The 27,212-nt window shown below is 62.8% G+C and overlaps 2 protein-coding genes across 4 annotated transcripts in view; one reads left to right on the top strand and one right to left on the bottom strand.

The window, feature by feature from the left end:
* Window positions 1-18,600, top strand: part of SH3GL1 (SH3 domain containing GRB2 like 1, endophilin A2) — a 30,092-nt gene extending 11,492 nt beyond the window's left edge. Inside the window, exons 2-10 of one of the 2 annotated variants that reach the window (XM_082750932.1) lie at window positions 13,351-13,419; window positions 13,601-13,673; window positions 14,545-14,688; window positions 15,120-15,253; window positions 15,383-15,541; window positions 15,818-15,921; window positions 16,283-16,407; window positions 16,544-16,600; window positions 17,098-18,600. In XM_082750932.1, coding sequence (XP_082607058.1) covers window positions 13,351-13,419; window positions 13,601-13,673; window positions 14,545-14,688; window positions 15,120-15,253; window positions 15,383-15,541; window positions 15,818-15,921; window positions 16,283-16,407; window positions 16,544-16,600; window positions 17,098-17,294 — 1,062 coding nt within the window. In that variant the 3' untranslated portion in view covers window positions 17,295-18,600. The remainder of the gene's footprint in view (window positions 1-13,350; window positions 13,420-13,600; window positions 13,674-14,544; window positions 14,689-15,119; window positions 15,254-15,382; window positions 15,542-15,817; window positions 15,922-16,282; window positions 16,408-16,543; window positions 16,601-17,097) is intronic. The other variant, XM_082750933.1, reaches the window with a different exon arrangement.
* Window positions 18,601-18,911: 311 nt separating this feature from the next.
* MPND (MPN domain containing) lies at window positions 18,912-26,724 on the bottom strand. Of its 2 annotated transcripts, XM_082750930.1 has the most exons (13): window positions 26,568-26,724; window positions 26,164-26,465; window positions 25,196-25,432; window positions 23,394-23,526; window positions 22,883-22,967; window positions 22,611-22,707; window positions 22,273-22,345; window positions 22,116-22,192; window positions 21,183-21,351; window positions 21,008-21,078; window positions 20,580-20,669; window positions 19,903-19,995; window positions 18,912-19,100 (listed from the first exon to the last, which is right to left on the bottom strand). In XM_082750930.1, the coding sequence occupies exons 1-13, from the start codon at window positions 26,572-26,574 to the stop codon at window positions 19,014-19,016; spliced, it is 1,521 nt and encodes a 506-aa protein (XP_082607056.1). In that variant the 5' UTR covers window positions 26,575-26,724; the 3' UTR covers window positions 18,912-19,013. The 2 variants fall into 2 exon arrangements, with proteins under 2 accessions (XP_082607056.1, XP_082607057.1); XM_082750931.1 differs by lacking the exon at window positions 22,273-22,345 and having other exon boundaries at window positions 22,611-22,777.
* Window positions 26,725-27,212: the final 488 nt, after the last annotated feature.

Below are 27,212 nucleotides of genomic sequence, written 5' to 3'. Positions count from 1 at the left end.
AACACTGTTGGTGCCTCTACCCTCAGGGCGGCACCTCGCAGGAAACACCACAGGAGGGTCACCAGCTCCTGCTGACTGTGTGGAAGGAAGTTGGCAGGTCTGGAGTCCAAGGGCCCCTTTCTTCCCATCATAGAGCCTGGAGCTCACACTAGATATTCTTTGCTTAATGACCAGACCACCCCATCTCTAAGAGGGACACTTCAGGACCCCCCGAGGGCATTTGTTTCCATGTCAGCCCTCAGCTCCTCTGTCCTCGGCATGGGTTCAGATTCCGTGTCCCCTTGTCTGTGCCTTTCTTCACATCATATCCTGTTCTCCTTTCTGCATCAGTTTATCCTTCAAAGCCAGGTTCGGGGTCATGTCCTTTGTGAACTGTCCCTGGTTCTCTCCCCACAAGGAGGAAGTGGCTTCTCCCTGTGAGTCCCTTCTATTAATCTTTTTTGTGTGTGGTTTTATTAATCCTTTCCCCCCTACTATACTTGGCACATATAATGAATTATTGAATGAATAGGGCAACCTTTTCAAAAGGGGGAAATCTGGCCTTCTGACTTTGACCCCAAATCTTCATCCCCATCCTGACAGAGCAGATCAGCTCCGGGCAGGAGAGTGTCCCAAACACGAATGGTGACTCAGTGATTGGAACAGGGCTGATACAGTAACACAGGGTCCTGTGACCAGTGCTGGCAGCGAGAAACCAGGGATGATTCCCGAGGTGATGACCCTGGATTCTGGCTTTGCATTTGAACGTGGGAGGAAGAAAGCAGAGGAGCACACAGGGCTTTCTAAATGGGCGGCTAGAGCGAGTGCTGGAGCCTCGGGGCTGCTGGCTGGCCTTGTTGCAATCTTTCCGCCCTCATCCAGGAGCCCAGACGCCGTGTGTCAGTGGGGTCTGTCCTTCCCGGGAGGTGGAGGCGGCCCTGGGTGCTGCGAGGTGGCCCTGGGTGCTAGATCGGCATCAGGAGGTGGGGAGGGATTTGAGTGCGCTTCTGGCTCCTAGCTTAAGAAGCAGCGACACCGGACATATATCATGGGGTGACAACGGAACAGGAAGGCCACTAGGTTGGGAGGCCGGGCTCCTTTCAATGCAGAAAAGCATTGCTGAGGGGTCCGGTGAGTCGAAGCAGCAGAGTTGTCTTGGCAAATGAAGCTGCGCCTGCACCCCCAGATTGCGGGGCTGAGCTCTCATTTGCAGAGTGTGAGCGCCGTAGCCAGGAGCGCGTGTGCCTAACCAGGGTGCCTGGTGGCTCCGTCTTTCAGAGTCTGCCTTTGGCTCAGGTCATGATCCCGGGTCCTGGGATGGAGTCCTGTGTGGCGCTCCGTGCTCAGCAGGGAGTCTGCTTCTCCCTCTCCCGCTCCCCCCATCCCCAGCTCCTGCACGGGCTCTCTCTCGCTCTCAAACAGAGAATTATGTATCGCAGCCGCCTGTCCACAGACATTCTTGCGCCGTGAGCTTTCTGAAGTCGAGGTCCCGTTTGTGATCGCTCAGAGTTTCTGCTGCAGAAGAAGAGCTAGCGGATTGGCCTGCTGTGGGCGCAGTTTTTAATCCCTGCCTGGCTCTGTGTGGTCATGCGTGTTTGGGACCACGGGTCCCTCAGGAGGGCTCTCCTCCGGGAAGCCTTTCACCCCATTGTACGGGCCACATGGCCGATCCTGCTTCCGGACCTTGCCTGAGCCGCGGAACGATGCCCCAGCTCTGCACACAGCCCTCTGGCCGCCTTTCCTCACGTAGCCTGTCCCGCGGTGACCAGCAGGCGTGCACCTATAGTCTGTGGGTTGTTTTGGCTTTTTTTTTTTTTAAGATTTCATTTATTCATTTGAGAAGTGGAGGTGCCTGGGTGGCTCTGTTGGTTAAGTGTCTGCCTTTGGTTCAGGTCATGATCCCAGGGTCCTGGGACGGAGCCCTGCATCTGGCTCCAGGCTCAGCGGGGAGTCTGCTGCTGCTTCTCTCTCTGCCGCTCTCTCTGCTTCTTCTTTGTTAAATAAATAAATAAAATCTGAGAGAGAGAGCAAGGGTGTGCATGCACACGAGCAGGGAGGAGGGGCAGCAGGAGAGGGGGAAGCAGGTTCCCTGCTGAGCAGGGAGCCCGACAGGACTCGATCCCAGGACCTTGGGATCATGACCTGAGCTGAAGGCAGACGCCTAACGACTGAGCCCCCCAGGCGCCCCCGGTCTGTGGGTTTTAAAGCACACTCACACCCGAGCCCCGCAGCACATCGTCACCACCTCCCACCCTACAGCTGAAGAAACAGAGGCTCAGCAGAGTCCGCGTTCCTGCGAACAGTCGTGGCCTGGTAGGCAGAGGCGGTGAGTGTTTCTGCTGAGAGCGCCTGCCCAGCGGCTCCCGGAGGGCAGGGTGTGCGTGCCAACGTGTATCTATTTACTATCTCAACGGATATTGGTTACCCAAGCACCTGCCGGGATTCAGGCCCACGCTGTACCCCTCCGCCCCCCGCCCCCCACCGGCTCCTCATGGTAACTGCACTGCTGGCTGACTGAGGCGCCCTGGAGCAGGGAGGTGGGACCAGGCTGTCCCAAGTGGCCTTGCTGGAATGAAGATCAACCCTGAGGGAGGAGAACTGGGAACTGCACTGGTGCATAGGTGGCCTGCGGCAGGGTTCCTGAGAACCTCCAAGTCCTGGGTTCTCCCCCAGTGCTAGGGCACAAGTGCTGATGGCTGTGTGTGTGTGTGTGTGTGTGTGTGTGTGTGTGTGCGCGCACTCACGTGCGCCTGACCACGCATCCCGAGGAAGGACAGGCCCACCTGCCCTGGTCACTAAAGGGTAGGTGGCAGCTGGAGGGATGGGGCAGTTTGTCCCTGTGCCTGCCGGGAGCCACCTGCCTGACCCAGGCGGCTCCTTCCTCCTCAGCCCTGTTGGTGTCCTCATCTGTGCGGAGGCGCTGGACAGTGACTCTGAGACTAGACTCCTTCCAGCTCTGGCTTTCCAAGACCGGCTCTGCAGCTGACCCAGGCAGGTGTCGCTGGAGGGGGGCAGGGGAACAGTGGCCGGGCAGGGTGACTGAACGGTGGCACTTAGCACCTGGCCCCCTCACAGCACCGGTCGTTGACCCACAGCAGGGCTGGGTCTGCTGTGCTGAGGGCCGTTGCTCGCCATGTGCTGTCCCGGGGTCAGCGCCTGCCCAGGAGCGTATATCGCCACACCTGAAGAAACAGGTCTTGGTGGCCATGAGTCACCTGCCAGCCAGGCCTGCTGTCACCGCCCTGATGGGACAGGCGAGCAGTAGCGCCAGGTGACGGCACATTCCTCGGCATCCTCTCAGCGCTTCTGGCTGGAGCTGTGGCCAGGAGCTCCGCGTCGGAGCCCTGCCCGCCCGGTGATGCCCGCCGCCCTGAGTGTGCGCCGCCCTGAGTGTGCGCCGCCCCAGCTCCCCGCTCCCGTCTGGCGTGTTTCTGTTCAGAGGCTGTTTGCGGTCAGCCTTCCTGTCCGGCGCCCTGTCTTCCCCAACCATAGACTTGTTGCTTTCACAGGGGTTCCTGTCACTGAGAAGTCACGCCTCTCCAGGAAGGGGCATCCTCTGAATACGAAGCAGTCTGGGCCTGACTGGTCCAGATTTTGGTTTCCTTTTTTTCCCTTTCCTTTCCTCTCCTACTTGAGAGCGAGAGGGAGACAGAGACCGTGAGAGCACGTAGTGAGAGAGAGCACGAGTCTGGGGCAGAGGGGGAAGCAAGCTGCCCGCTGAGCAGGGAGCCCGATGTGGGGCTTGATATCAGGACCCTGAGATCATGACCTGAGCTGAAGGCCATGGCTTAACCAACCGAGCTACTCAAGCACCCAGATTTTGTTTTTCTTCGCAACTTTCATCAACCCTTGGCTGTCTGGTGCAGGAGCCCGCTGTGGGCAGACCTTGGGTGGAGAGCAGGGAGTTGGACTGGCTGCCTCCAGCCAGATTGCCAGCCTAACCCGAATTTCCCACATGCGGGCAATGGAAGGACGTTGGGGATACGGAGGTGTGCTGCCATCCAGTCAGCTCCTGAGCCTGCTGCTCTCTCAGAGCCTCGCCGCCATGGAGTGGCGTATGAGGTCAGATCGAAGTGCTTCCTGTCGGTGTTCAGGGGCACAGTCCAGTGGGAGTGAGGCGGGTGAGGTCACAGAACAGAAAACACAGCCCGGGTGAGCTGGTCCCAGGTGAGGTCGGAAGGGGACAGGGACTTAAGAGAGGAGGTGCCGGTAATGTGATGGGAGAGGTGACCACTGGCCACAGCACTCCCGTCTGGGTAAGGAGGCAGGTGATGGAGAATCAGGAGGGCTTCCTGGAAGAGGCAGCTTCTCATAAGTTAGGACTTTAGAAATGGAAGAGGTCTTAGAGACCAGAGAAAAGGCATCTGTGTTGCAAGAGGCAGGGGTCCCGGGCTTTTAGGTCAGTCAGGGAATTGCCTTAGCTTGTCATGTTTGGGGTCCACATGCCCCTCCTTGAGACTCTGGCCTGAGCGCCCAGCCTCTTGGGTGGTAGGCTGTGCTCACAGTGTTTGATACGGACGTTCAGTTGGTGCCTTTTGGAGGCCAGGCAGGATTTCCAAGCTGCTCTCTGGTCTCTTCTTGAACGGCTCCTCTTCTGTCAGCTCTGCCATCGCCACCAGACGAGTTTGCGGACCGCCCTTGTCGTCTCTGTGCGTGTGCAGACCCCCTCATGCTCTGCCGCCCTGACCGGGGCCTGGCCGCTGGCAGCCGCTGCTCAGCGCATGCTCACTGATGTGAAGCCGGGCGGGCCTGGGGCTGTATTACATTTGTTTGTGGCTTGGGTGTCTCTTTCTGTAAGTTTTCATCTGAAGTTGACTTCCCCAGTGTGGGACCTGCAGTCCTCCTGCCTCATCCCCACGATGAGAAGACAGAACCCAGGAGGGCAACATATATACCCAGGCATTTTAGCCCGACCACAAGTCCCAGGGGTGATCTGTTCCTTGAGCAATTGCTAGCATCTCAGTTGTTGGTAAAAACCATCTGTGTAGCCGGGGTGCCAGCTGGGATCGGGCCCAGTTCAGAGTCCCCTGGTCCGCAGGCCTCATTCCTTCCACCCGCCCTGGGAGGAGGCAGAATGAGCTCACAGCCTGAGCCCCGCGCCCGCCCTCCCCCAACCCCCACCAAGTCTGCTGCTGCCCAGATTCCACACTTTCCCAGAGTGTATTCTGGGCCAGCCACAGTCAGCGGGAGGGTGAAAGAAAAGTCCCGCCCGACTCCTCCTAGGTGAGCAGGAGCATGCCGTGGGCCAGGGTCTATGTGATGGAGACTGGTGGGCCCCCGAGTGGCTCCAGTGTGCTCTTGGCGTCGCACGGGGCCTTGTAGTGTTCCAGGAGCTTTGGTCTCCTGTTAGCCCTGAGCTGTTGGTATTGTGTGGAGTTCCAGAAGGCTCAGGCCAAGGCCGGCCCTCAACTTCAGGTGTCAGGCATCAGGGCCAGCACAGTTATCTCAGAGTAGTCCTGGACGGCTCGGAACTCGGGGCCTTGCTCTGGCGTCCAGGAGCAAGTAAGGTCCTCCCGACCTGCTTACAAGGCCTGAGACGTGGCTCCACACTCGCTGGTGGGAGGGCTGAGGTTTGCAGCTAGCCTCTGAAAACGAGGAACAAGCCGGAGGAGTGCAGGGCCAGCCTCTGGAGTTGGGCTGGACTTAACTCTCCTGGGACTCCTGCCTGCTGTGGGCACACACACACTACGCTGCCTGGCCCCGGGCAAGGCATATCTTGGGGCCCGGTTGTCCCATTTATAAGGTAAAGATACCTACCCAGAGACCACAGCTGGGCCAGAAGGTTGCTGAAGGTCTTGGATGCCTCTGTCCCTTCCTCTTGGGGTCTCCAGGATGACAGAAGGGCCAACAAGGCATCAGGACCACAGAAGGTCATCTGTGCTGCCTGACCCCTCCTGACCCCTCCTGAGCTCCTGCTCTGCTGGCTCCCCTTGGTGCCCAGGGGGTTCACTTCCTCCCCCAGATTCTGTGAGATCAACCAGGGAACTGGGGAACCATGGATGAAAGCAGGAACCCGTTCTGTTAAATGGCTTCTGCTTCCTTTTGGGGAAGCTTGGCATCTTCACAGAAATCCCAGGATTGCTGATCTTTACAGTTGGACTTGAGCCAACACTCCATTTCATGGACAAGGAAACTGGGAGGGTCCCCAGAGGAGCCCCGCCCAGGACCTTAGGCCACTGCCCCCCCACAGTGCGTGGGGAGGGTGCTCAGCCCCTGGCTCCTGGCCAGATGGACTGTGAGGGGAAATCCCTGCCTGTGGCCCGTGCTGGCCAGCCTGCCCTCTCCCGCACCCTCCACGTGGAGCTGGGGCCAGGCAGGAGTGCCTTGTTACCCCATCTCCTGGGACTGCTGAGTCACCCTGCGGGGAGGAGCAAGGTGCTCCCCTCAAACTCAGAGGGCTGAGGCCGGCTCCATCACTCACGGGAACGGGGACCCGAGCCACAAGAAATGGCCCCTTGCAACTGCCTACGTCTGCTCTGCCCCTCACTGTTCCTCCGCAGCCTCAGGCCCTCAGATTTCTCCCCGCCTTTGGGGGACCCTGCACCTCTGTCCGTTAGGCACACCGGGATGCAGGAGGAGAGGCCGCCTCTGGAGCCGGCCCTTTGCAGGTGGGGAGAGGGGGCAGCAAGAGTCCGCCCTTCAGTGGGCCTTGGGCCAGCCAGTCCGATGGTGTCCAGCAGACCTATGCAGCGGGCCGGGCTGGGTCAGAAAACAAGACACATGGGGTCCCCGCACCCCTGGAGCTGGCTGTCAGCCGGAGATAAATGTGGGATCCAAGGCATGTTGGCGTGTGGAGTTAGGATGCGAGGTGCTCTGGAAGGCCTGGGGGAAGTTGCACCAGAGCCGAGGCCACCTACTCCACACGGGGACTAGGCCGCGGTGGCGGACAAGGGAGCAGTCCCGGGGGCCGCAGTGCGAACAGGGTGGGAGCCCGGAGAGGGTGGCAGGTCCCGACATGACGCATGGAGGGTTCTGGACAGGAGGCGGGAGCAAGGCCCGGGGAGGGAGACCTGGGAGAGGCTACCCGGGGTCCTGGGGAGGACCGAGGAGAGTCTGCGCCGGGATCGGAGCAGGCCTGGTCCGGGTGCGCGGGGGAGCTGCAGAGGCCCACGCGGCCCTTACCGCGGATCCTGGGTGGTGGTACCGCAGGCCCCGTGGGCAAGGAGTGTGACCGTGCAGAGCGGGTGGATAGACCGGGCTCTAGCAGAGTCCGGGAAGAACCTTCTTAGCCTGGAGCGGGGAGAGGCGAGGAGGGCAGCTGTCCTGGTGTCTGCCCAGTGGGAGCTTGTCCCCGCCGGGACTCAGACTGGCACTGTGGAAGCAGAGGTCAGGGCCTCCAGATCTGGCCTCCACTGTGTCCCTCTGCTGTGTTCCGTCTCCGGGACAGCAGCATGTGGAGCCTCGTCATCTGGCTCTTCACTGCGCCGTGACGGTCACTGGGTGGTGGTCCCCCGTCTGCCTCGCCGCTTCCTCCTGAAGTCACTTCTTCCCAGTGGTCAGTTCCAGCTCCCAGTGGTCAGTGGCCAGCTCAGACTTTGGGGTGAAGCCAGACAGGTGACCCGGAGGCGTTTTCTTACTTGAGGGTCCCCCGTGGCATTCGGACAGTGTGTGCCAAGCAGGGCAGCGGCCGTTGGGACCTCGTGGGCCATTCGGCTCATCACGGTCCAGGCAGCACAGCGTTTCTCTCCCCATGCCAGCCCGGTGTCCCGTCCTTCATCTCCGGGAGCCGAGAGCCAAGCTGTCCTGAGCTGCGTTTGTGCCAGGTTGTGGGAGGCTCGAGCCAGCCTGGGACGCGACATCAAGGACCGGCCCTATGGGTGGCAGAAGACCCCGGGGGGTTCAGCCTTCAGAAGCCTGGTCTGACCGAGGCCCTCCTGCCCGGCTCCTCGCCACAGCTTTGCTGGCTCTGTCCCCAGATGACAGCAGCCCCGCTCTGGCAGGGAAACCAGCAGCTGGCATGGCCCTATAGTCTGGGGGACCTCCGGCTTCTGCTTCTGCGCCAGCATTGAGGCCACCGCCGCCTTCTGCTGAGAGAACGCTCGGGCTTTCAGAGGCCGCGGTGCTTCGGCACCAGAGCTGGCGTCCCCAGGAAGCCCCGACGTGCCGCGTGCAGGGTTGTGTCTGGGTGCGGGTCGGCCCGCCAGGGCCTGAACTGGTGGCCATGGTGCCCAGCTGGCGGTTTTCCTGTGGCATCTAGCCTCACAAGATTATTCCTGGTTCATCACTGCCACCGCGCCCTTCCACCAAGGAAAACCCAGTCGGGGCGGCTGGGAGGAGGGCGCGCGTGCCACGAGGCGGGAAGGGGGTTGGCAGCTCCGGGGCAGTTTCCCACTCCCGGCATGCCTCGGGGAGTTCTGACTTGTCCCAACCCTGCCTTCAGTGGGGGTGGTGACCTCTTCTCTCCATCGCCTCCCAAATATTTACGGAGGACCCGTGACAGACGAGTCGCGCTCGGGACAGGAGCTCTCAGTCTTGCTCCCATGTCTCCGTCACGTCCTTTGGCTCCTCCCAGGAGGAGGAGGAAGGTTCCTGCAGGCACAGCTGCTGTACCCACGGGCTCCACTTCCCCGTCCCCCGCCCCGCCCCAGTCACCCCAGGGCCGGGGCCCAGCACCACATCTCGTGGCCTTTGCTCTCAGAGCCACGGGGGAGCCCCGCCCTGCGCGGCAAGCAGCTCAGCCTCCCGCGGCTCACGAGGGCCCAGGCTTTGGCAGTTTCCCCAAGTGTCCCAGGGACGCCAGGGGCCGCTGGGGGTTCCTGGGTGGGGACGGACGCATCAAGAGGCGGCGGCTTGGGGCAGTCCGTGCACCCCACATGCCATCTCCCCAGAAGCATGCTCGCCTCGCCCTGCCTTTCCAGAAAGGGAGCCTTTTAGCCAAAGAGCACAGCAGCTGGTGTCTGTGCCAGCGCCCCCTCAGATGGGGGCCCGGGGGCACAGGGCGAGGAGGGAGAGCTGGGTGACGGGGTGTCACGAGACCGAAGACCGTGATGGAAACTAGAGGGGCTTGCTCTGCAGCGTTTGGCTCGGAGCCTTCCAGATGTTAGGAGGCGGCAGGGAGGGCGGGTGGAGTTGGAAGGGACCTGGAGGGAGTGTGTCTGTCCTCGGGCTCCATCCCTCCCCTCCCAACCCTGTGCCGTCACCCTGGCTCAGGAATGTCTCCGCTCTGCCCGGGATCATCCCTGGGGCCTCCTGGGGCCTCCCATGTCCAGGCATTGCGTATGCGGCATTCTGACCCCTCCCCGCAGCCCTCAGAGGCCCACACGGGCCACAAGCTTCCCCCGTACCGTATCCTACCGCCGCCCTCCCCCAGCACAGGACACAGTGCAGGTAGACTGGCAAGTCCGACAGGTCTGGGCACAGCACCCGTGTCCTCCACTTACAGTTCCACGGTCTCTTACTCCTCAGTTTCTTCCATCTGTGAAATGGGCCGGCTGGTTCCCCCACCCTCTTGCCTGTACTACTCACCGCCTGGCACGCAGTCGGCCAGGAACTTTAGCCCTTGTGCCCCAAACCTGCCTCTCACCCAGAACCCAGAACTCTCTGCCCACCTGGCCTGGCCCTGCCAGTTGGGGCCCTGCCTTTCAGGTCCAGCTCGCAGCCATGGCCCGCTCCCCTGCGGGCGTATTTACTCCTCCTTTGTGACTCTCTGTTCTCTGTGTTCTCTGCACTGCACTGCGGTTTCGTCAGACTTTGTCATCTCCCCTGCCAGAGCACTGATCCCCAAGGCCAGGTCAGACTCTCATGCTCCTTCTGTACCTGCCCCGCTTCAGACATCGGGCATCGCGTAATGTGGTCGTTAGCTGCTCGACCGTTAACTGGGCGCTAGCCGATCGACCCCCGGCCTGACAGCCGTCGCTAACCGGAGCCGCTGTGCTCACATCTGAGAGCCAGGAGGCCTGTTCACCGGCCCAGATCCTCACATGGCTCGTGTAGGGCCATAGCCGGAGTGGCTGGGCCCCGGCCCTTGAGGCCCCCTTTGCCCCAGGGCCCTGGTCTCAGTCACCTGTTCCTTGCTGACAAGCAGCTTCCCCTCTCTGTGCCTGGCATGGCAAAGGTCATCCTGGCACCCACAGATGGGCAGGGAGAAGTTAGCTACATGGACGCAGGAGGGGAAGCCTGGGCCAGGGGAGGTCAGGTGACCTCTGGTGTTACCCTGGGATGTGGTCCTGGAGCGCCGCAAGTGGCCCCCAGACACAAGGCGCAGGGCATGAGTAGGGACACACGCGGCGGCCGTGCACATCTCCCCTCCTCCCAGCACCTCCGTGCCAGCTTCCTCCTCCCCCTCCCCCTCCTCTCCCTCCTCCTTCCTCTCCCTGCCTTCTTTTCTCTTAAACCCTTACATGATCAAAGCAGGTCTGCCCAGGCCCCTGAGCCCGCAGATGGACCCCTTCATTTCCCGTGTCGCGCGCGTCGATCCGGTTTTCCTGTGGAGACGATTCAGCCGGAGACCGCTGTTGGCTTCCTCCTGCCCCGTAGGATTCACACTGCTTCCCCAGCTGCCACCAAGTAGCCAGTGACCAGCCCCCCATGATCCCCTCCCCCGCCCCCGAAAGCAGTTTCTCCTGCCCTTCCGTGTCCTGAGGCTGGAGCGGCTGCCCCACTGGCTTGCGCTCCTTTCTCTCCTTTCGTGGGTCCTTCCACTGCGTGTTCTGTTTCTGTCCCTGCTTCTCTCCAGAGGTCTGGAATGATGACACGGGTCTCCGAAAGAACAGCCGCTCCCCCGGACAGTCTATTACTGATGCCCACAGGCCAACCCTTGTGCCTTGAAGTCATGTAGGTGCGCTGGGGTGAAGATCTGGCGCTGTTCCAGGCTCGCTCGTCTCCCAGGCGCCTCGTTTGCAGGGAGTGCTGTCAGCGGACGCAGCTCCACTGCTCATAGACACAGGTGACAGGCCCCCAGGAGAGACCCCCTGCTCTAGCCCTTCATGGACACAGTCACTGAGCACTACCCTGAGGCCCACCGTGTGGGCAGCGCCAGTCCAGGGGCGAGGAGCTCGAGCCGGTCTCGGAAGGCGCGGGGACGCTTCCGCTGGGCCGTGGGGAGCCCCCCTCGGAGGCCGTCGCCAGGTCCCACTGCCCGGCAGCCTCTTCGCAGCCCTGGGTCTCACCCCGTGGGGGCCACTGAGGGCACAGACTGGCTCCTGAACTGGGGCAGGGTTCTGGAGAAGGTTCTGGCCCAAGCTAGGCTTCGTGTTGGCTCTAGGGAGGCACCGGCCTGGCTTTCTCAGGGGCAGCCTTTATGGGGTTGGAGCCAGTGATTCGGGCTCCGATGAAGTTGGTGGGGCCTGGGATGCTGCGGTTTGCACCCACTGCCATTGTCGTGGCCCTGCAGGAAAGTGGGCACTGGTCACCACCCTCTCTGCCTGTGCTCGGGTGGGGGGTGCCGTGGCCATGCAGGGCTCGGCCAGCGGGCTTCCTTCCATGCTGGAAGCCCGTGGGCGTCCCTGGCCGATCTCGGGTGTGGAGAGGAAGAGCGGGCCCCAGCAGGCACCACGCCTGTTTCTTCCCGCCCCAAGCGGGAGCAGGATCGGGCTGTAGGGAGTCCGACCGAGGGCACGTGGGAAGGGAGCTTAGGGTGCGGTGCAGGTTCTGCGGGGGGCAGGTATTTCCGAGGGGGCGTCTGCTGCTCTTGTTGGATCTGAAAATGTGTGTGCGTTCTTCCTGAGCAGGAACGGGATGTCTGGATCATGGCCTGCCCCATGGGCAGGGCCCTTTGGGACCCTCCCAGCCCCTCCACTCAGGCAGCACCCCAGCCGCTGGGCCTCCACGGCTGGCTGCTCGGCGACAGGAGGCCCCGGTCCCTAGAAACACCTGCTCCTCCTGCCCGAAGGTGTGCGCTCGTTACCAACACCTGCAGCTCTTCCCACGGGCCGCTCGGGCCCCTCTTGGCCAGGCACGGCCTGCCCCTGGCGAGGCCCCCACTGAGAGCTGCGGCCCTCCGTTGCTACAGTTGGCACATGACTTCTTTGATTTTCCCTTTTTCCTCTTGGCCTCTTGTCATCCTTGCGTCCACTTGTGCCGGTCCAAGACTGAGCTCTGAAGGGAAAGGACGTGGGGAACGGTCGTCTGCTCCGCGAGGGCCTTGAGCCCGGAGCTCCCAGGCGGGTGAAGGGAGACTAGTAGGGACCCCGCATGGCCTCCTGTGTGCCCCGGTGCAGGGACAGCCTGGGAAATCCAGCCCCACACGTGCTGCCTGCGGAGCTGAGGGCTCTGGGGAGACGGGGAGGCGCCCCTCACACCCGCTCCCTCCCCAGCCTGCAGGGTCTGCCCGTGGCCCTCCGGTTAGGGGGGGGCTGTGGCTCCTGCCTGTGCGACCTTCCCTGTCTGGCAGGCCGCCATCCTGGGGCCCCGGAAGGTGTGGTTTTGAGCACTTACGCTTCACCTCCCTCCCAGTTCAGCAGAAGAGTCTCGTCTCGCGTCAGGCAGTGAACTCATTTCCCTCTCTGGCAACCACTGAATATGAGAACGTCCTGTTTTACCGTCATCAAAAGAAGTGAAACTGTCCCATGAAATAAAGTGGAACGCCCCATGATGGCCCAGGGAGAGACCAGGGTCTTTCCTTATGGAGTGACCAGCAGGAGCCCGGAGGGTAGCCCCTGTCCGTCCTGCCGGGTCCCCTAGAGGATGGCGCATGGCCTGAGGCACTGCAGGTGGCAACAGTCACCAGGCAGACCCTGCACCAACCCTGCTTCCTTCCTGTCCCCGCACTGCAGCGGCCTCACCGCTCGCCTGCACTACAGGCCCCTCCTGACCCCCAGGGTCAGCCAAGTAGAAACCCCGACCCACTGGCGCACAGACCCTGTCTGCTCCGGACCCGGGGGTGGGGGACACAGAGCGATGGCCTGCGCCGTCCGCACGTCCGTTCAGCCGCAGGGCCGCCTCTCCACTGCAGATCTGCTCGCTTCCCAGAGGTGCCCAGGGAGAATGTGTTTCGGGGAAGTGCTGGCCCCGGGTTCCAGGATTCCTTCCCAAAGAATTCAGTGCAGGAAAGGGGGCTGTGTGACCCCTGAGCAGAGTTATTCTGGTGAACCTCATCCCCACACGGAGCCGAGCCATGGCATCACTGTCCAGGTGTGGGCCTCTGAGCCCTGAGAGAGAACGTCACTCAGCTGCGGTCGGCCCCACGCGAGTCTGCAGGGGTGGTGAGCCCTCGAGGGGGTAGGCATGACCAGGGAAGGCTTCCAGCAGGAGGCGCCACCCCTACTCTCCCCTCTCCCGCCACCCACCTAGCCGTCAGCCACACCCCTGGGAAGCCATCCTGGAGGGCACACCCCTTCAGCAGCTGCCCTGGCAGTGGACATGGCTGGGAAGCATAGTCAGGCCTTCTCCTCGTCTGAGGCTCACGCTGGTTTCCCTCCTCCTGTCTCCCAGCTGGTCAGCGAGAAGGTCGGAGGGGCTGAAGGGACCAAGCTTGATGAAGACTTCAAAGAAATGGAGAAGGTACCAGGGGAGCTGGTGCGGCCGCCTGATGCCCAGCACTGTCACCCTCCCAGGCCACAGCCACACCACAGCTGGGCTGCGGGAGGGGGGGGGGGCAGAAGCAGGGGCTGTCCAGGGACTCCAGGTTCGGCCTCCGGCGCCCCAGTGGTTGTGAAAGCCCACACCTCGCCTCTCTCGACAGAAGGTGGATGTCACCAGCAAGGCTGTGACGGAAGTGCTGGCCAGAACCATCGAGTACCTGCAGCCCAACCCAGGTAGGGGTGCCAGCCGGCTGGAGGGTCTGTGTCAGCCAGGAACCGCCAGTCTCTGGAGCCGAAGGAGGAACGTGTGGGCTGAGAACTGAAGTGCTCGGGAGTAGGCAGGCGGGTTTCATGGGGGGCTGGACCCAGGGGTGCAGAGGTTGCCCTCAGAGTCCTGTGTTTCCTTTCCTCTCCATCAGGCAGCTCTTATTCTGTGTGGCACCCCTAGTCCGAAGTCACCCCTACAGCTAGTAGTCCCCACCAGAAAGGGCATCTCTCCCACCTGACCAGCTCTGTGCACCAGTTTGAACTGGCTGCCCCCCATTTGCCAGGCCCTAGCTGCAGGCCCAGCTTTGGAGCAGGAGTCTCTAGTCTGAGAGAGAGACGGGGACCTTTCCCTGTGGACAGTCCAGATCCGAGTTCCCGCAGTACTCCTACTGACGGGTAGGGACCCGCAGCAGCTCCAGCCGGGTCTACTCAAGGCCCGTGCCAGGGACAGAGCTGAGCGGGCAAGGCTAGTGCACAGCTTCTCCCCCGTGCTAGGCACCTGTATACACCTATGCCTGCCCGCTCACTTCTCTGGGGTGCTAGTCCCCAGGTCCGGAAGGGAGCTTCTGGAGTCGGAGCTGTGCTCCAGGATGCAAAGGCCCGAGGGGCCCAGGGGAGCCGATCACCTGCTCATGGCCAGGGTGGGCAGAGGTGGGAGGTCCATGCAGGAGATTCTTCTCGGAGCTTGGCCATTAGCAGACCCAGGAACTGAGGTTCCTTGGGCCAGGACAGCGCTCTATAAGAGGGTGTTGGGGACAGGCAGCCCGCAGCGCTGGCGAGTACAGGCCTGTTCTGGAGAGAGACTGGCCTCAGGCCTACCCAGCCCGTTCTCTTCCAGCTTCACGGGCCAAGCTGACGATGCTCAACACGGTGTCCAAGATCCGCGGGCAGGTGAAGAACCCCGGCTACCCACAGTCGGAGGGCCTGCTGGGCGAGTGCATGATCCGCCACGGGAAGGAGCTGGGCGGCGAGTCCAACTTCGGTGAGGGCTCTAGAAGGCCAGGCTGGAGGGCCAGAGCGTCGCGCTGGAGGGTGGGATGCCACTTCCCGCCATGCTCCAGAGTCCTCTACGGTGCCTGTTAATTCCCTGGACGAGGGCGACGGAAGCTCCCAGAACGCCCCTCTTTCCTCTGTGGGGATGAGCAAGGAGCGGAGTGTTGCCGCTGGAAAGCCTGCTCTTGAGCCACAGCTAACGTGGGAGAAGCTGCGCGTGGGGGCATGGGGGGGGGTTGAGCCCCGTCATCCCTGGCTCCTCCTGGCTGGTGGGCTCAGATTCAGACTTCAGGGACCGTCGTTTGGTTCTGAATTCTGGCGTCTGGGCCCTGGGGGGTGAGGGCAGGTTCGCAGTTGGGCGTATCTTGGACCCCAGGTCCTGGCCTCCTATGACCGCTTCTCCCCTACTGCCCCCGCCAGGGGACGCCCTGCTGGATGCGGGGGAGTCCATGAAGCGCCTGGCGGAGGTGAAGGACTCTCTCGACATCGAGGTCAAGCAGAACTTCATCGACCCCCTGCAGAACCTGTGTGACAAAGACCTGAAGGAGATCCAGGTGCGCCCCCACCCCCAGCGTGCCCGCCCTCACCCGGCGCAGGTGCCTCACAGCCCTGCTCCCAGCGTGCCCGGCTTCCTGGAGCCCCGGCACGTACCTCACAGCCCTGCTGCTCCCCCCACCCCCCAGCACCACCTGAAGAAGCTGGAGGGCCGCCGCCTGGACTTCGACTACAAGAAGAAACGACAGGGCAGGATCGCTGACGAGGAGCTGCGGCAGGCCCTAGAGAAGTTCGAGGAGTCCAAGGAGGTGGCCGAGACCAGCATGCACAACCTCCTGGAGACCGATGTGCGTCTGGGCCCTTCCTGGGGGGAGGCTGCCCAAAACTGGGGCCGTGGGCGGAGTCACGCGTGCCTTACCGGGAGCCTGAAGGGGCAGCCACGGGACGCGAGGGGCCTCCCCCGGCCCTGTGAAGCTCTCAGGCCTCCTGCAGCAGCAGTGCGGGGGTCAGGCGGAGGGGGAGGGTCCCGGTGCCGGGAGTATTCTGGCAAGACTCCCTGAGAGAGGCGGCCTCGCGGGCGGGGGCCCCGGGGGGCTGGCCCCTCAGCGGGCTGCTCCTCGCAGATCGAGCAGGTGAGCCAGCTCTCCGCGCTGGTGGACGCGCAGCTGGACTACCACCGGCAGGCCGTGCAGATCCTGGACGAGCTGGCCGACAAGCTGAAGCGGAGGTGAGCGCCGGCCGTCCCCGCGGGAGCCCCGTCGGGCCTTGTGCTGCACCTTGGAAGCCCAGAGCCGCTCCCGTGGGTCCCTGGGCCGGTGGGGTGGGCACGCCTCGGGGCTGCAGGCTTTGGCAGGACCTGGCCGGTTGGCAGCCTCCGAGCAGGGTCTGAGCTGGAGGAACCGACCGACTGGGAGGCCCTTTGGTTAGACCCGTTGGGCCTCTGCATCCAGGCCGGTCTCTGGGCTCCTCCTCCCACCCCAAGTCCTGGGCAGCAGCATCAACGGTGGGGCTGGGGGTGTCCCTTCCCCTCGGCATGCACAGGACTCGGCCCCTGCTGGCTGCCCACAGCTGACCCTCCCTGCCTGCAGGATGCGGGACGCCTCCTCTCGTCCCAAGCGGGAATACAAGCCCAAGCCTCGGGAGCCCTTCGACCTTGGGGAGCCTGAGCAGTCCAATGGGGGCTTCCCCTGTGCCACGGCCCCCAAGATCACACGTAAGCAGTGGGGAGGGGCCACACAGCCTGCTGCTCCGTCCAAAGCGCGGAGCCAACCGCCGCCCCTGCCCCCCACCCCGGGGAAGGGGCCCAGCCCGAGGTTCTCAGTCCCCCTTTCTGCTTTGTCTGCAAGCAGCTTCGTCATCTTTCCGGTCATCGGACAAGCCCATCCGGACCCCCAGCAGGAGCATGCGTGAGTGTCCCTGCGGGCACAGGCCCTGCCCTCACAAGCTCCCCACTGCAGTGTGACAACGCGGTTTTCTGGTCTGTCCAGAAGGACCCTTCTCCTCCCCTTCTCTGGTGGAAGCAGACGCCCCTGGGATCAAGTCCTCTTGGCCCACCTTGGGCAGGGAAGGAGCTAGGCCCTGGAGCCTGCACGGCACAGCACGGCATCTCTGGGTTCCCATCCACAGCACCGAGGGTGGCCAACAGCTTCTAGGCTCTCTGACGGGCCGCCTGAGGGCTTCTGGTCATTCTGTCCCCCTGATGCCCCTGGGCATCCCCGGCTCCTCCCAGGCGTGTTTTGGTGCCGGTGGACGGAGCCCATTTCCATCCCTCTTGGCCCTTGTCCCTCCTTTCTGACGAGGCCGGGGGACGTCGGGACCAGCGGCAGCTGTCCTGCAGGGGACGCAACCAGGCTGGGGTGGGGTGGGAGGGGGCCCGGGGTCTGAGCCAAGCCTCTGCCTTCAGCCCCCCTGGACCAGCCAAGCTGCAAAGCGCTGTACGACTTCGAGCCCGAGAACGCCGGGGAGCTGGGCTTCCATGAGGGTGACGTCATCACGCTGACCAACCAGATCGACGAGAACTGGTACGAGGGCATGCTCCACGGCCAGTCGGGCTTCTTCCCCCTCAGCTACGTGGAGGTGCTGGTGCCCCTGCCCCAGTGAGGCCCGGCCCCACGGCCTGCGTCCCAACTGCCTCAGCAGCCAGGGCTGTGCATCGGCGCTCCTGGGGCTGGGATGGGGGGAGGCGGTGGCAGGCGCCGCCGGGGAGGCAGGGCCCGCTGCCGCTAGCGCTCGTCCACAGCCCCCTCTGCAGGCAGCAGTCTCGGGGCCGGGCAGTATTTTCCCTCCCCGTCCCCGCTGCTCCTGGACTGCCTCTCCCCAGTCCTGTGCCCCGAGGGGGCTGACACTAAGGTGCTCTGAGAAACACTAACTTCCTCCTGCCCCTCCAGGACCGCCCCTCCAGGAATGGGCAACTCCAGGTGTGCCCCCTCACTCACACACACACGTGTGTGTACACACATGCCCTGTCCCTGCTTTGTCCCCTCTATTCTGGGCTGTCCCCCACCCCCTAGGAGACCTGCCATTAACAGGGTAAGCAGAATGTCCACGCCACTGGCTGTTCTGAGCAGGACCCCTAGCCCAGGCTCACCAGCCGGCTTTTAAATAACCCCGCAGCACTCCTTCCCAGCCCCAACCCCAGGGTTCCCCAGGCCTCGGCACACCCATGGTGCCACCTCCCTGGGGACACACAATCCTGGGGTCCTCAGGGTTCCCCTAAAGACTGACCCTTTCCTGAGCAGCCTTGGAGCTGCTGGCGTCTCCCTCCTGCAGGGCGCTCAGCTCTGTACAGCGGTGCCCCCCCCTCCCGCGTCCTGCACCCTCTCCTTAGTTCCCATATGCAGGGTGTCCCAGAAAAGCACACAGACGTTTCTCTCTGGCACGAGCTGCCACCACCAGCTGTGCACACGGCTCACACGTGTGCACCACAAACGGGACCACAGGAGTCTCCAGCCTCTGCTCTGCTGACGGTCAAACAGAGGCTTTGATGAATGTTCCCAGACCTCTGGCTGCTGGGACTGACCTCAAGAGGGTCCAGGCACCTCCCCCCTCCTCAGCCGGCCGCTGTCCCTGCTGCTGACAGCGGCCCCAGCCATCTCCCTACAGACCCAGGCAGGTGGCTGCCCTGAGCAGCAGAGCCCAGGCCCGCAGCCACTTTCTCTCTTGCCTAGTCCAAAAATCGGCTCAACTCGGGGACTTTGGGACTGATCACATTCCCCTCCTCTGATGACTCAGCAGAGCCCTGGGGACACCAGGCTCTGCTCCTCCTTGAGCCTCCCCACCATTGCCATTCGTGGGGGGAGGCACTGACCTCCTGGCAAAGATGACCAGCATCGCCTTGGTCACAATCGAGGGCAGATCAAAATGTAATCCGGATTTTTTTAAAAAGTATTAAATGTCTCTTTCTAGAGCCTCTTGCTTGGTTGAGGTGCAGGGTGGGTCTTCCCCCAACTCCTCTAGACCCTCATAACTCCCCTGAGGGGACCTCTGTCAGGGCAGGGCCCACTCCTGGGGTGGGGACCCACCCCCCAGGAGCCGGGGAGGGCCAGCTGGCCTCTGTCCAGCTGCCGGCACCGGCCGTGGATGCCCCCCATCACAGCTGCACGACACGTGTCCCCTCCTGCACCGACCAAGGGGCCATGCCACCCAGACAGCCGCCCACGTGCCTGGTGACCAGTGTGGGGAGGGGGCACCCCCCAGGTGAGACACATGCCCAGGCTCTTTGTTTCTCCCCTTTATTGCTGCACCACAACAAAGCCCCCGACCCATTCCCCCTCAGCCGGAACCACTGGGGGTTCGGAGGACGACCTCGGAGGCGGTGCCTCAGCTCCCTTGTTTAAGAAGGCTGTAGACCTGCTCCAGTACATGGCACAGGCCCTGGTCCTTGGGTGTCCTGCTGGCCAGGGACATCTGAAACGAGCAGGGCTGGCACCTCAGGGCTGGGCCCCATGGTCCTGGCATCCCCCCCGCCCCCATCCCAGCAGAGGAGCTCTACTAACAGAGGTACACAGTAGCGTCCTGAGAGTGAGGTTTATTTTTAAAGGAGGCGGCCCACTCGTGTGTGTTCTGGGTTTGGGCCGAGGAAGGGCATCCTTTCTGCACATTCCACATCCTGCTCTCTCCCCAGCTGCCTCCCTGCCAGGATCTCACCAGCTCACACCCCTGCATGGGGAGCTGCCCCCCCGCCCCCACCCCACCAGCCCAGTGACAGCTCCAAGCTCTGGTCACTCTTAAGTTTGAACAAAACAAGCAAGCATGCAAAACTGTTTCTCTACCCAGTGGAGTTGAAGATGCCGTCTGAGAAGGACTTCTATGCCGGCAGTCAGTAAGACCCCCTCCCCAAGGCCACCAAGCCCTTAGGAGTCCCCCCTAAATGACTGTAGGGCCAGAGAGCTGGAGAAACCCTTCAGGGCACCAGCCGCTCTCTGTTGACTGCGGCTCTGGCTTGGACCGTGGCCCCCTCTGTGCTCCCTGCGGGCGCCTAGGCTGGGAGACGCCCATGTACTGCTCTCCAGCCTGTGCTCCCCAGGCCTTTATGCCGGCATGTGTCACCACCCACCTGTGGCCAAACCAGACTCCTTTTCGTCAGCTTTCGGTCCAGAACAACTTAGGACACCCTGTGTCTCAGGCTGCCCATGGATAGATCCTTGGGGGCCCTCCAGGAACTGTCTTCCTCAAGGGGCTCGCAGGAGGCTGGGGGCACGAGTCTTACCTTCAGCTTGTCCAGGTACGTGTGCTCCTGGCTCCAGGGCTCCTGGAACTTCACGAGGTCCGGGGCGCCCTTGTAGAACTCCACCAGCAGCATCTAGAGGACAGGGGGCCAGTGGAACCCCCTCGCCCTGCCTTCCCACACCAGGCGCTCGGGATACAGCAGTGAGCCACCCCTTGGGGGGCTCCTGGTCCTATACAGCACACCAGAGCCACCCAGGACCCCAAGACAGACCACGGAGGAGCACCCCCAGAGGGAAATGAGGGAGGCACCGGTGATTGTGAATTTGTACCCCCGCCCCCTTGTATAGCCTCCTCCCAAACAATAGCCGATCGGCAGTACCACGGTGACCTACTAGCTGTTTTTAAAATGGCTGTTGGAACATGGGCCCTAAAAACATTCATCTGGCACCACTGGAAAGCCCTCACTTGTCTTCATTTGGACAATTGGGGGCACATGCAGAGGCACGAGGCAAGTTCCGGAACAGCAAGGAGTGCGGGGGGTGGGGGGGACGGGACAGGTGGGCAAGAACCTGGGACTGGAGAGGCAGTCCCTCTCCAGGGCATTCAGCCACCCGGAGTCCTGCACTATCGCCACAGGCCAGCTGGGGCCCTAAAGCCCCACCCTCTCCTCTCTGGGGCCCCGCCCACCCCGCCCATCCCCCCCGGGAGTGGGCTCACCATCTCATGCAAGATGTCATTAGTCAGAAAGTTGTCCTGGACGTAGGCCATCTCCACGTCCATGGGGATGCCGTAGTCACTGGGCCTTTGCTGGCAGGGACACAAGCCAGTCACCCTCAGCCACCTCCAGCCCCCTGCATCCCATGAAGGATGTGCCCTGGGCCAGCAATCGGCCAATCAAGACCCCAGGCCCGGTGGGCCCTGCCCCCAGCACAAGAGGCCAGGAATAGCTCTCCCAACCCCATTCTGACCCCAGGACAGGTTCGGGAAGGGGGCCGTCTCCGTAACGCGGGCAGCATGCTCCCCATGGGGGCCACACCTCTTCAACAGCCCGAATCTCAGTGCCAAGGTTATGCTCTCATTTCACCCGGGACGCTGAGGCCCCGCCCCCGCAGCGCCGGCCCCGCCTCCCCAGTGGCCCCGCCTACCTCAGGCGGCGGCATCACCCAGAACGGCGAGATCTTGGACTCAGGGCCAGGATTGCCAGAGTAGTAAGGGGCTGCAGGAGGAGAGTGAGAGTGGGGGCTGGGCGGGATGGGGAGGTGTAGGGGTCGGAGGCCCAGGGTGCCACACACGCACGGGGGACCGGGCTGCCGCACTTACAGCAGAGCAGGGCGAGGCAGGGCTGGAAGCCGTTGCTGGAGCCCTGCAGGCGCAGCTGGTAGTCCATCTGCGAGTCTATGTCCTGCAGCGACGGCAGCGCAGGGCTATGCGGGTGGCTGTGGTACCAGCCCACCAGGGACAGGCCCCGCAGGAGCAGGCTCTGGTAGATCTGGGGACACAGGCGAGGCTGGGGTGGGCAGGGTGCACGCCTGGGGGGCTCTACCAGCCCGTGTGTGCACCCACCTGCCGCGCTCCATCCCCAACATGAGGCCAGCACTACCTATGTGCTTGGTGTGTACCAGGCCTGGGGACAGTGTTGTCCCAGACCCTGCCCCTACCACCCTCCATGAGGCCAAAGGAGGGGGGCACAGTCAACAAATCCATAAAATGCACTTGTCACCAACCAACGGCTAAAGTTTACTGGGGGCACTGCAGTATCCCTAGTTCAGGGAACAACTCCCGGCACCCAGTAGGCGCCCAAATAGTTAAACAAGCAGCTAGGTGCGTGTGTGTGCACTGGAGCAGGCCAGGCGTCTCCAGAGGCCTGAAGCAAGTAGAGGCAAGCGCTAGCCTGAGGACCAAGAAAGGCAGGGGCCGGGAGACGGGCGCACCAAATGCACGCCTATTCGCATGCCCTGAGAGCCCCTGGCGGAGCAGGGAGCAGGCGGGCTGGAGCGCTCGGCCCAGCGCCAGGCACATGCAAAGCCTCACTGTGCAAGCGCTATCAGGATGGCCCCTGATACACATCTGGAGACGGGGGTTCAGAGGGAAAGGGGGCTGGCCACCTGTGCCCAGAGAAAGAATGACCATGGGGTCACACACACACATTTGCACACGTGTTGAACTAGGACACTGTGCTAGCCACCAGGACACGGTAGTCAAGACAGCTGTGTCCACCCTTGCCCTCCCCAGAGCACCCTGGTGTCCCCTCACCTCCTCTTCCATGGCGGCGGCCATATCCGCGTCCCCCAGGCGGCTGCGACAGGGGAAGGCTCTCAGCACCGTGAGCACTGCGCAGAGGCGGGGGGAAGGTGTAGACATCAACCCTGGCCCCCAGCAACCCCCTGCCCACTTGGCCCCAAATACCCACTCTGGCTGTTGATGTCCCAGCGGCCCCCCAGGTACCCCACGACCTCGCTGCGAGTCAGGTGGCTGTGGAAGTCCTGGGGAGGGGACGGACATAGGAAGAGTGGCTCAGGCTGCGGCCCTACCCCAAAGCCTATCCTCGGGCCCAGAGCCCTGGCGATGTGCAGAGCCCACCCCACCCGCCTCCGTCGGGACCTTGAGTGCCTACAGTTTCTCGGCAGTGACAAAGCACTTCCTGCCCTCACAGAGCTAACATTCCATGGACCCCTCCCAGGTGCCCCAGCCACCTGCCCGGGCCTGGCCCTTGGCCCACAAGGGACAAGGGGGCAGCGGGGCACGCACCAGCAGGAACAGCACGTTGCTGGAGACCGCCACGTTGAACGGCTGAAACTTGTTGATGGCAGCAAAGGACGTGACTTCCACCAGCGTGTGGGGGTTCCTGTCGGAGCCAGAGGGTCCCACAGCCGCAAAGCTTCAGGAGCCAGCTCCCCAGGCCTCCGGAGCCAGCACTGAGCACGGGAAGCCTTGTGCTCACCTACTTGGGGTCCTCCCGCCCACTCCCGCAGAGCGCGAGTACGCCGGGGGATGAGGGGGCGGGCACAGGGGTATCTGACCTGGCAGAGTCGCGACTGCCCAACATACAGTAGCGCACGGGCACCCGGATCTTGTTTTCCACCCGCTTCCCGGGGGGCACGGCCTCTGCACAGCGTGGGGTAACGGAAAGAAGGCGGCATCAATCCCGTCCAGCCCAGAACCGGAAAACACAAGCCCAGGCAGCCCAAGAAGGGAAAACCTCCAGAGGCAGCTTGAAAACTCAGGCCGCAGAACGGAGAGATTGGGCGGCAGGTTAACAAATCGGGAAAAGGAGATTAAAATGCCCATGAAGGGCTTAGGAAACCAGGTGAGGACCTCAGAAAACCAGGCTGGGGGCCAAAGGAATCAGGCGACGAGGCAAGGAAGTCCTACAGGGGGTCGTGGAAATCAGACAGCAGGGGAAGGAAATCAGGCAGCAGGGCTAGGAAGTCAGCCAGGCAGAAGAAAGGCCAGATCCATCCGCGGCCACTTCGCTCACCTGAGTTGTGCCGGTCTCCTGTGCCACCCCCTCCCCTCCCCTAAGCCTCTCACCTGGGTGGGGAGGCTCCAAGGGTCCCTTCCCGGGTGGTCTCCGACTCTTGTCCTCCGTCGAGACCCCTGCCAGAACCTCCTCCTCATCTTCCTCCATCAACAGCTCCTCCTCCTCCCCTTCACTGGCCGGGCTCTGGGGGAGTGGGGGTGGGGGACAGCCACAGGACCCTCAGCTGGGTGCTGCCCACTCTCCTCACCGCGGTCTACCCAGAGGTCCACTCAGACCTTAGGTGGGCCTGAGCCTTCGGTTCCTGCCATTGCCCTAGATGTCCACTAGAGGGAGGGAGGGAGCCAGCAGAGGCAGCCTATGGTTCGGCTGCAACTCTGATTTGAGAGCCTGGCAGAAGATGCAAACTTTGCCTCTCCTTTTCACAAGCTGTGTGGCCTCCGGCAAGCACCCTGACCTCCCTGAGCTCTAGCCTCCTCATCTGTAAAACCACACAATGACCTCCAGATGCACAGGGACAGCATCCAGGTGAAATAAGATAATGCCTGGAAAGCCATTAGCATGCCCCTTGTCAATTCATACTCACTGGGCAAGCAAGGGTTTACAGGGATTACGTTATCAGATTCTCTCAGTAATCCCTCCTACTGCTCTCCCTTTAACTGCCACCGCTGGGGTGACTTCCCAGTGTCCAAATCCAACAGTCACATAGTCTCTGTCCCCGCCCCCTCGCTACGATGTCTCATGGACCCTCCTTCTCTTGGGAGCTTTTCAGGGACCTGGCTCCCCTCCCACCTCTCCAGCCCCCTCAGTCTCCCACCCCTCCCCAGATGCCCAGGGTGGGTCCTCGGGCCTCTTCCCTCCCCACCTGCTCCGCTGCCAGGCAGCCTCATCCACCACCCGCTGCACCCCCAACCGGTCTATGGCGAGATGATGCCCACAGTCCTGTCTCCAGCCCGGCCCTCCCCTGAGCTTAACTTGGGGGTCCAGCTAATCCTGGAGGTCTCTTTGCAGGGAGCTCTGAGGCATCTCACGCTCAGCACGGCCACACTGCAGCCGACTGTCCCCCCACACCTGCTCCTCCCCAATCCCCATTATCTCTGACCATGGCGACTCTAGCCATCCACTTGCTCAGAGCAAAACTGCCCTTAACACCAACATCTCATGTAGCAGCAAATCCCATGAGACCCACTTTCAAAATAAGCCAAAACCCGCCCACTTCTTCCCCATCCATTGTTGGACTGTCCCACCCCATCATCTCCCCATCTGGACCAGTTCAGTCTCCTGCATACTGGTCCCCAGCTCCCACCTTCGCCCCGCCCCCTAGGCTGTACTGCATACAGCGGCCACCAGAGGGCGCCGTGGGCACCTGAGTGAGGTCTGTCCATCCTCTGCCCCTAGCCTTCCAGGGCTCCCAAGTCCTCCCTGCCTGTTTCCAGCCTGCCAGCGGCCCTATAGATCTCAGCCCTGCCAGCTAGATATACGGGTACTGTGATCATCTCTATTTTACGTACAAAGATTTAGGACCCAGAGAGGTCCTTGGCTAGGTCCACCCAGTTGGTGAATATACAAAGATCTATAATTATCATAGCATTGGAAATTCTCCCAGATCTGGTCCCTGCCAATGTTCCCAGTCCCCTCAGCTCCCTAAGACATGTTAGCCTCCAGCTCCATCAGCTAATCAGGGCTCCGCAAGTGCTGTGTTGCTTTCTAACCAACGTGGCTTGACTGTGTCATTCCCTTGGCAAACTCTCTTCACCTTGCTCTCATGAACTCCTACTCATCCCATGGGGCCCCAGCTCCAATGCCCTTACTCTGGGAAACCTTTATCCTTGCTCCAGGAGGTTGAGCAACGCACCTCATCGGCAGCAGCCGTGGGAATGTGGAGCTGGTGTCGCCGGAGCCAGGCTGCCTTGTACTTGTCCAGTTTCTGGCCCTTGTACTTGACAGAAGCCCAGCCGCACCCGGACTTCTTGGCCGGGTTCACCAGCTTTTTGCAGTGGGTTGCCCAGGCACTGGGAGAGTTGAACACCTGCCCAGTTTCCTGCCACACAATCCTCCCGTCCGGCTGCAGGTCTCCCAGGAACTTCTTCCCCTGCAGTAACAGCGGCCTGGCTGGGCCCAGAGCTGGACCCACCAAGACACCTCCAGGAAGCCCTCCCTGACGCCCTGCTGCTCCCCAGGGCTTGGCACTTGGCACTTCCACTTACAGCGTACCTCCCAGGAAGCCTTCTGGCTTAGGGACCTCCCAGCACCTGTGTGTCCATTATCACAGTGCTCATCAGCCTGGACTGAAAGTGTCCAGCTCTGTGTCTCCACCTTCTCACTGGACCACGAGTCCCCAAAGGGCAGGGACGGGGTCTGCCGAGTCCCCAACACGAAGCACACAGCCAGGCGCGGCAGGCGCCCCATTCATAAACTGCTCCCACGCACAGACCCACAGCAACAGCAGCAAACCCGAAAAGCACTCCCGGGATACCAGGCACCCGGCTGGGCGATGTATTCATTTAATCCTCAAACAACTCCGTGAAGGGAAAAAAAGAAAATCCCATTTTATATATGAGGACACTAGGATATGGAGAGGCTGAGCAAGGTGCCACAGCCAGGAAAGCGGCGGTGTCCTCTCCCGAGCTCAGTTTCTCCTTTGTGCAACGGGGTATTGGGGAAACGAGGTCCTCCAGCCCGGAGGGGCTCCTGCGGGGTCTGCATGCTCCGTGTTTCGGCTTTGCCTCCCCACACCCGGGCTCGACTGGCGGTCAGGGAGCTCTGGGCCTCAGTTTCCCCTCCCTGCCCTAGTCGAGATGGGATGGGGGTAGGGGCGCTCACCAGGTAGTAGATGGACAGCACCCCGGCGCCCGGCTCCAACAGCGCATCTTTGAGGAGCACCCTCAGCGTGACCGCGCGCCGGGTGAGCGCACCCCCCGGCCCGCCGCAGCCCCCCGCCCCGGCCCCGACCCCGCAGCCGCCTCCTCCTCCGCCGCCGCCGCCGCCGACGACACAGCTGCCGCCTCCGCTACGCGCGCCGCCCGCACCAGCCGGGCGCTCGGGGTCCTCGGCCTCCGCCTCGTCCTCATCCTCGTCCGGCGCCTCCTCGCCCGCGCCGCCCGCTGGGGACAGCGGCTCCGGAGCTGCGGGCAGCGACCGGCTGCATGGGCCCGCGCGCCCCCGGCCGCCCAGCCCCCGCGCCGGGTGCCCCCCGACCCCCGCCGGCCCCGCCAGCCCCGCCGTACCTGCCATGGCCGCGCCGCCCCGCGCCTCGAGCGCCCCGCGCGCCCCGTGCGCCCCGCGCGCCGCGGGCCCTTTCTTCCCGGCACGTGACACGGCTCCGCCCCGAAGGGGAGGAGCCCCAGCCTGGGGGCGGGCGGGGAGCCGGGGGACTCAGCCCTCCCGGACCACTCGGAAGACGGAGGCCCGAGGCTGCCTCCCGTGGGAGGCGCGTGGCAGCCTACGAGTGGGGAAACTGAGGCTCCGGGACTTCCGCTTTCGGGGAACTAGTGCCCGCCCTGGACGAGGCCTGGAGCCGCTCAGCTCAGGGGGACGAGACGGGAAACGAGGGGCCGGAGAGCTAGGTCGTTGAGACTGAGGCCCGCAGAACGAGCCAGAGTGCCCTGGGGCCGCAAGCAGAGCCGGGAAGGGGCCGCGCGCCACGGTTCTGAAGCGTCCCGGCCGGACCTCGGTCTCTAGAGGGTTAACTTCCACCCCTGAACTGATTCCACGGTCGGACCGAGCCCAACAGCCAGTTATAGGAGGGTCACTTAAACTTTAACCAATAGGCAGCAGTCGCTGGTTTCCCTCTCAGCCAATCAGTGTTAAGCCACTGCTTCCGCCAAGCTCGTCCCCCTCGGCCAATCAGCAGGAGTTCCTGAGGTTCACGC

Source organism: Mustela nivalis (assembly GCF_964662115.1).
Source record: "Mustela nivalis genome assembly, contig: HAP1_SCAFFOLD_2105, whole genome shotgun sequence".
NCBI classification, from domain to species: Eukaryota; Metazoa; Chordata; class Mammalia; order Carnivora; family Mustelidae; genus Mustela; species Mustela nivalis.
This window is presented reverse-complemented; position numbering and strand designations above follow the sequence as displayed.

What these genes read in the sequence shown, in the direction of transcription:
- MPND (XM_082750930.1), bottom strand. An exon ending in CCACGGCTGCTGCCGATGAG is followed by an intron (nt 23,527 to 25,195) that starts GTGCGTTGCTCA and finishes CCACTCCCCCAG; the next exon opens with AGCCCGGCCAGTGAAGGGGA. An exon ending in CTTGGAGCCTCCCCACCCAG is followed by an intron (nt 22,968 to 23,393) that starts GTGAGAGGCTTA and finishes CACGCTGTGCAG; the next exon opens with AGGCCGTGCCCCCCGGGAAG.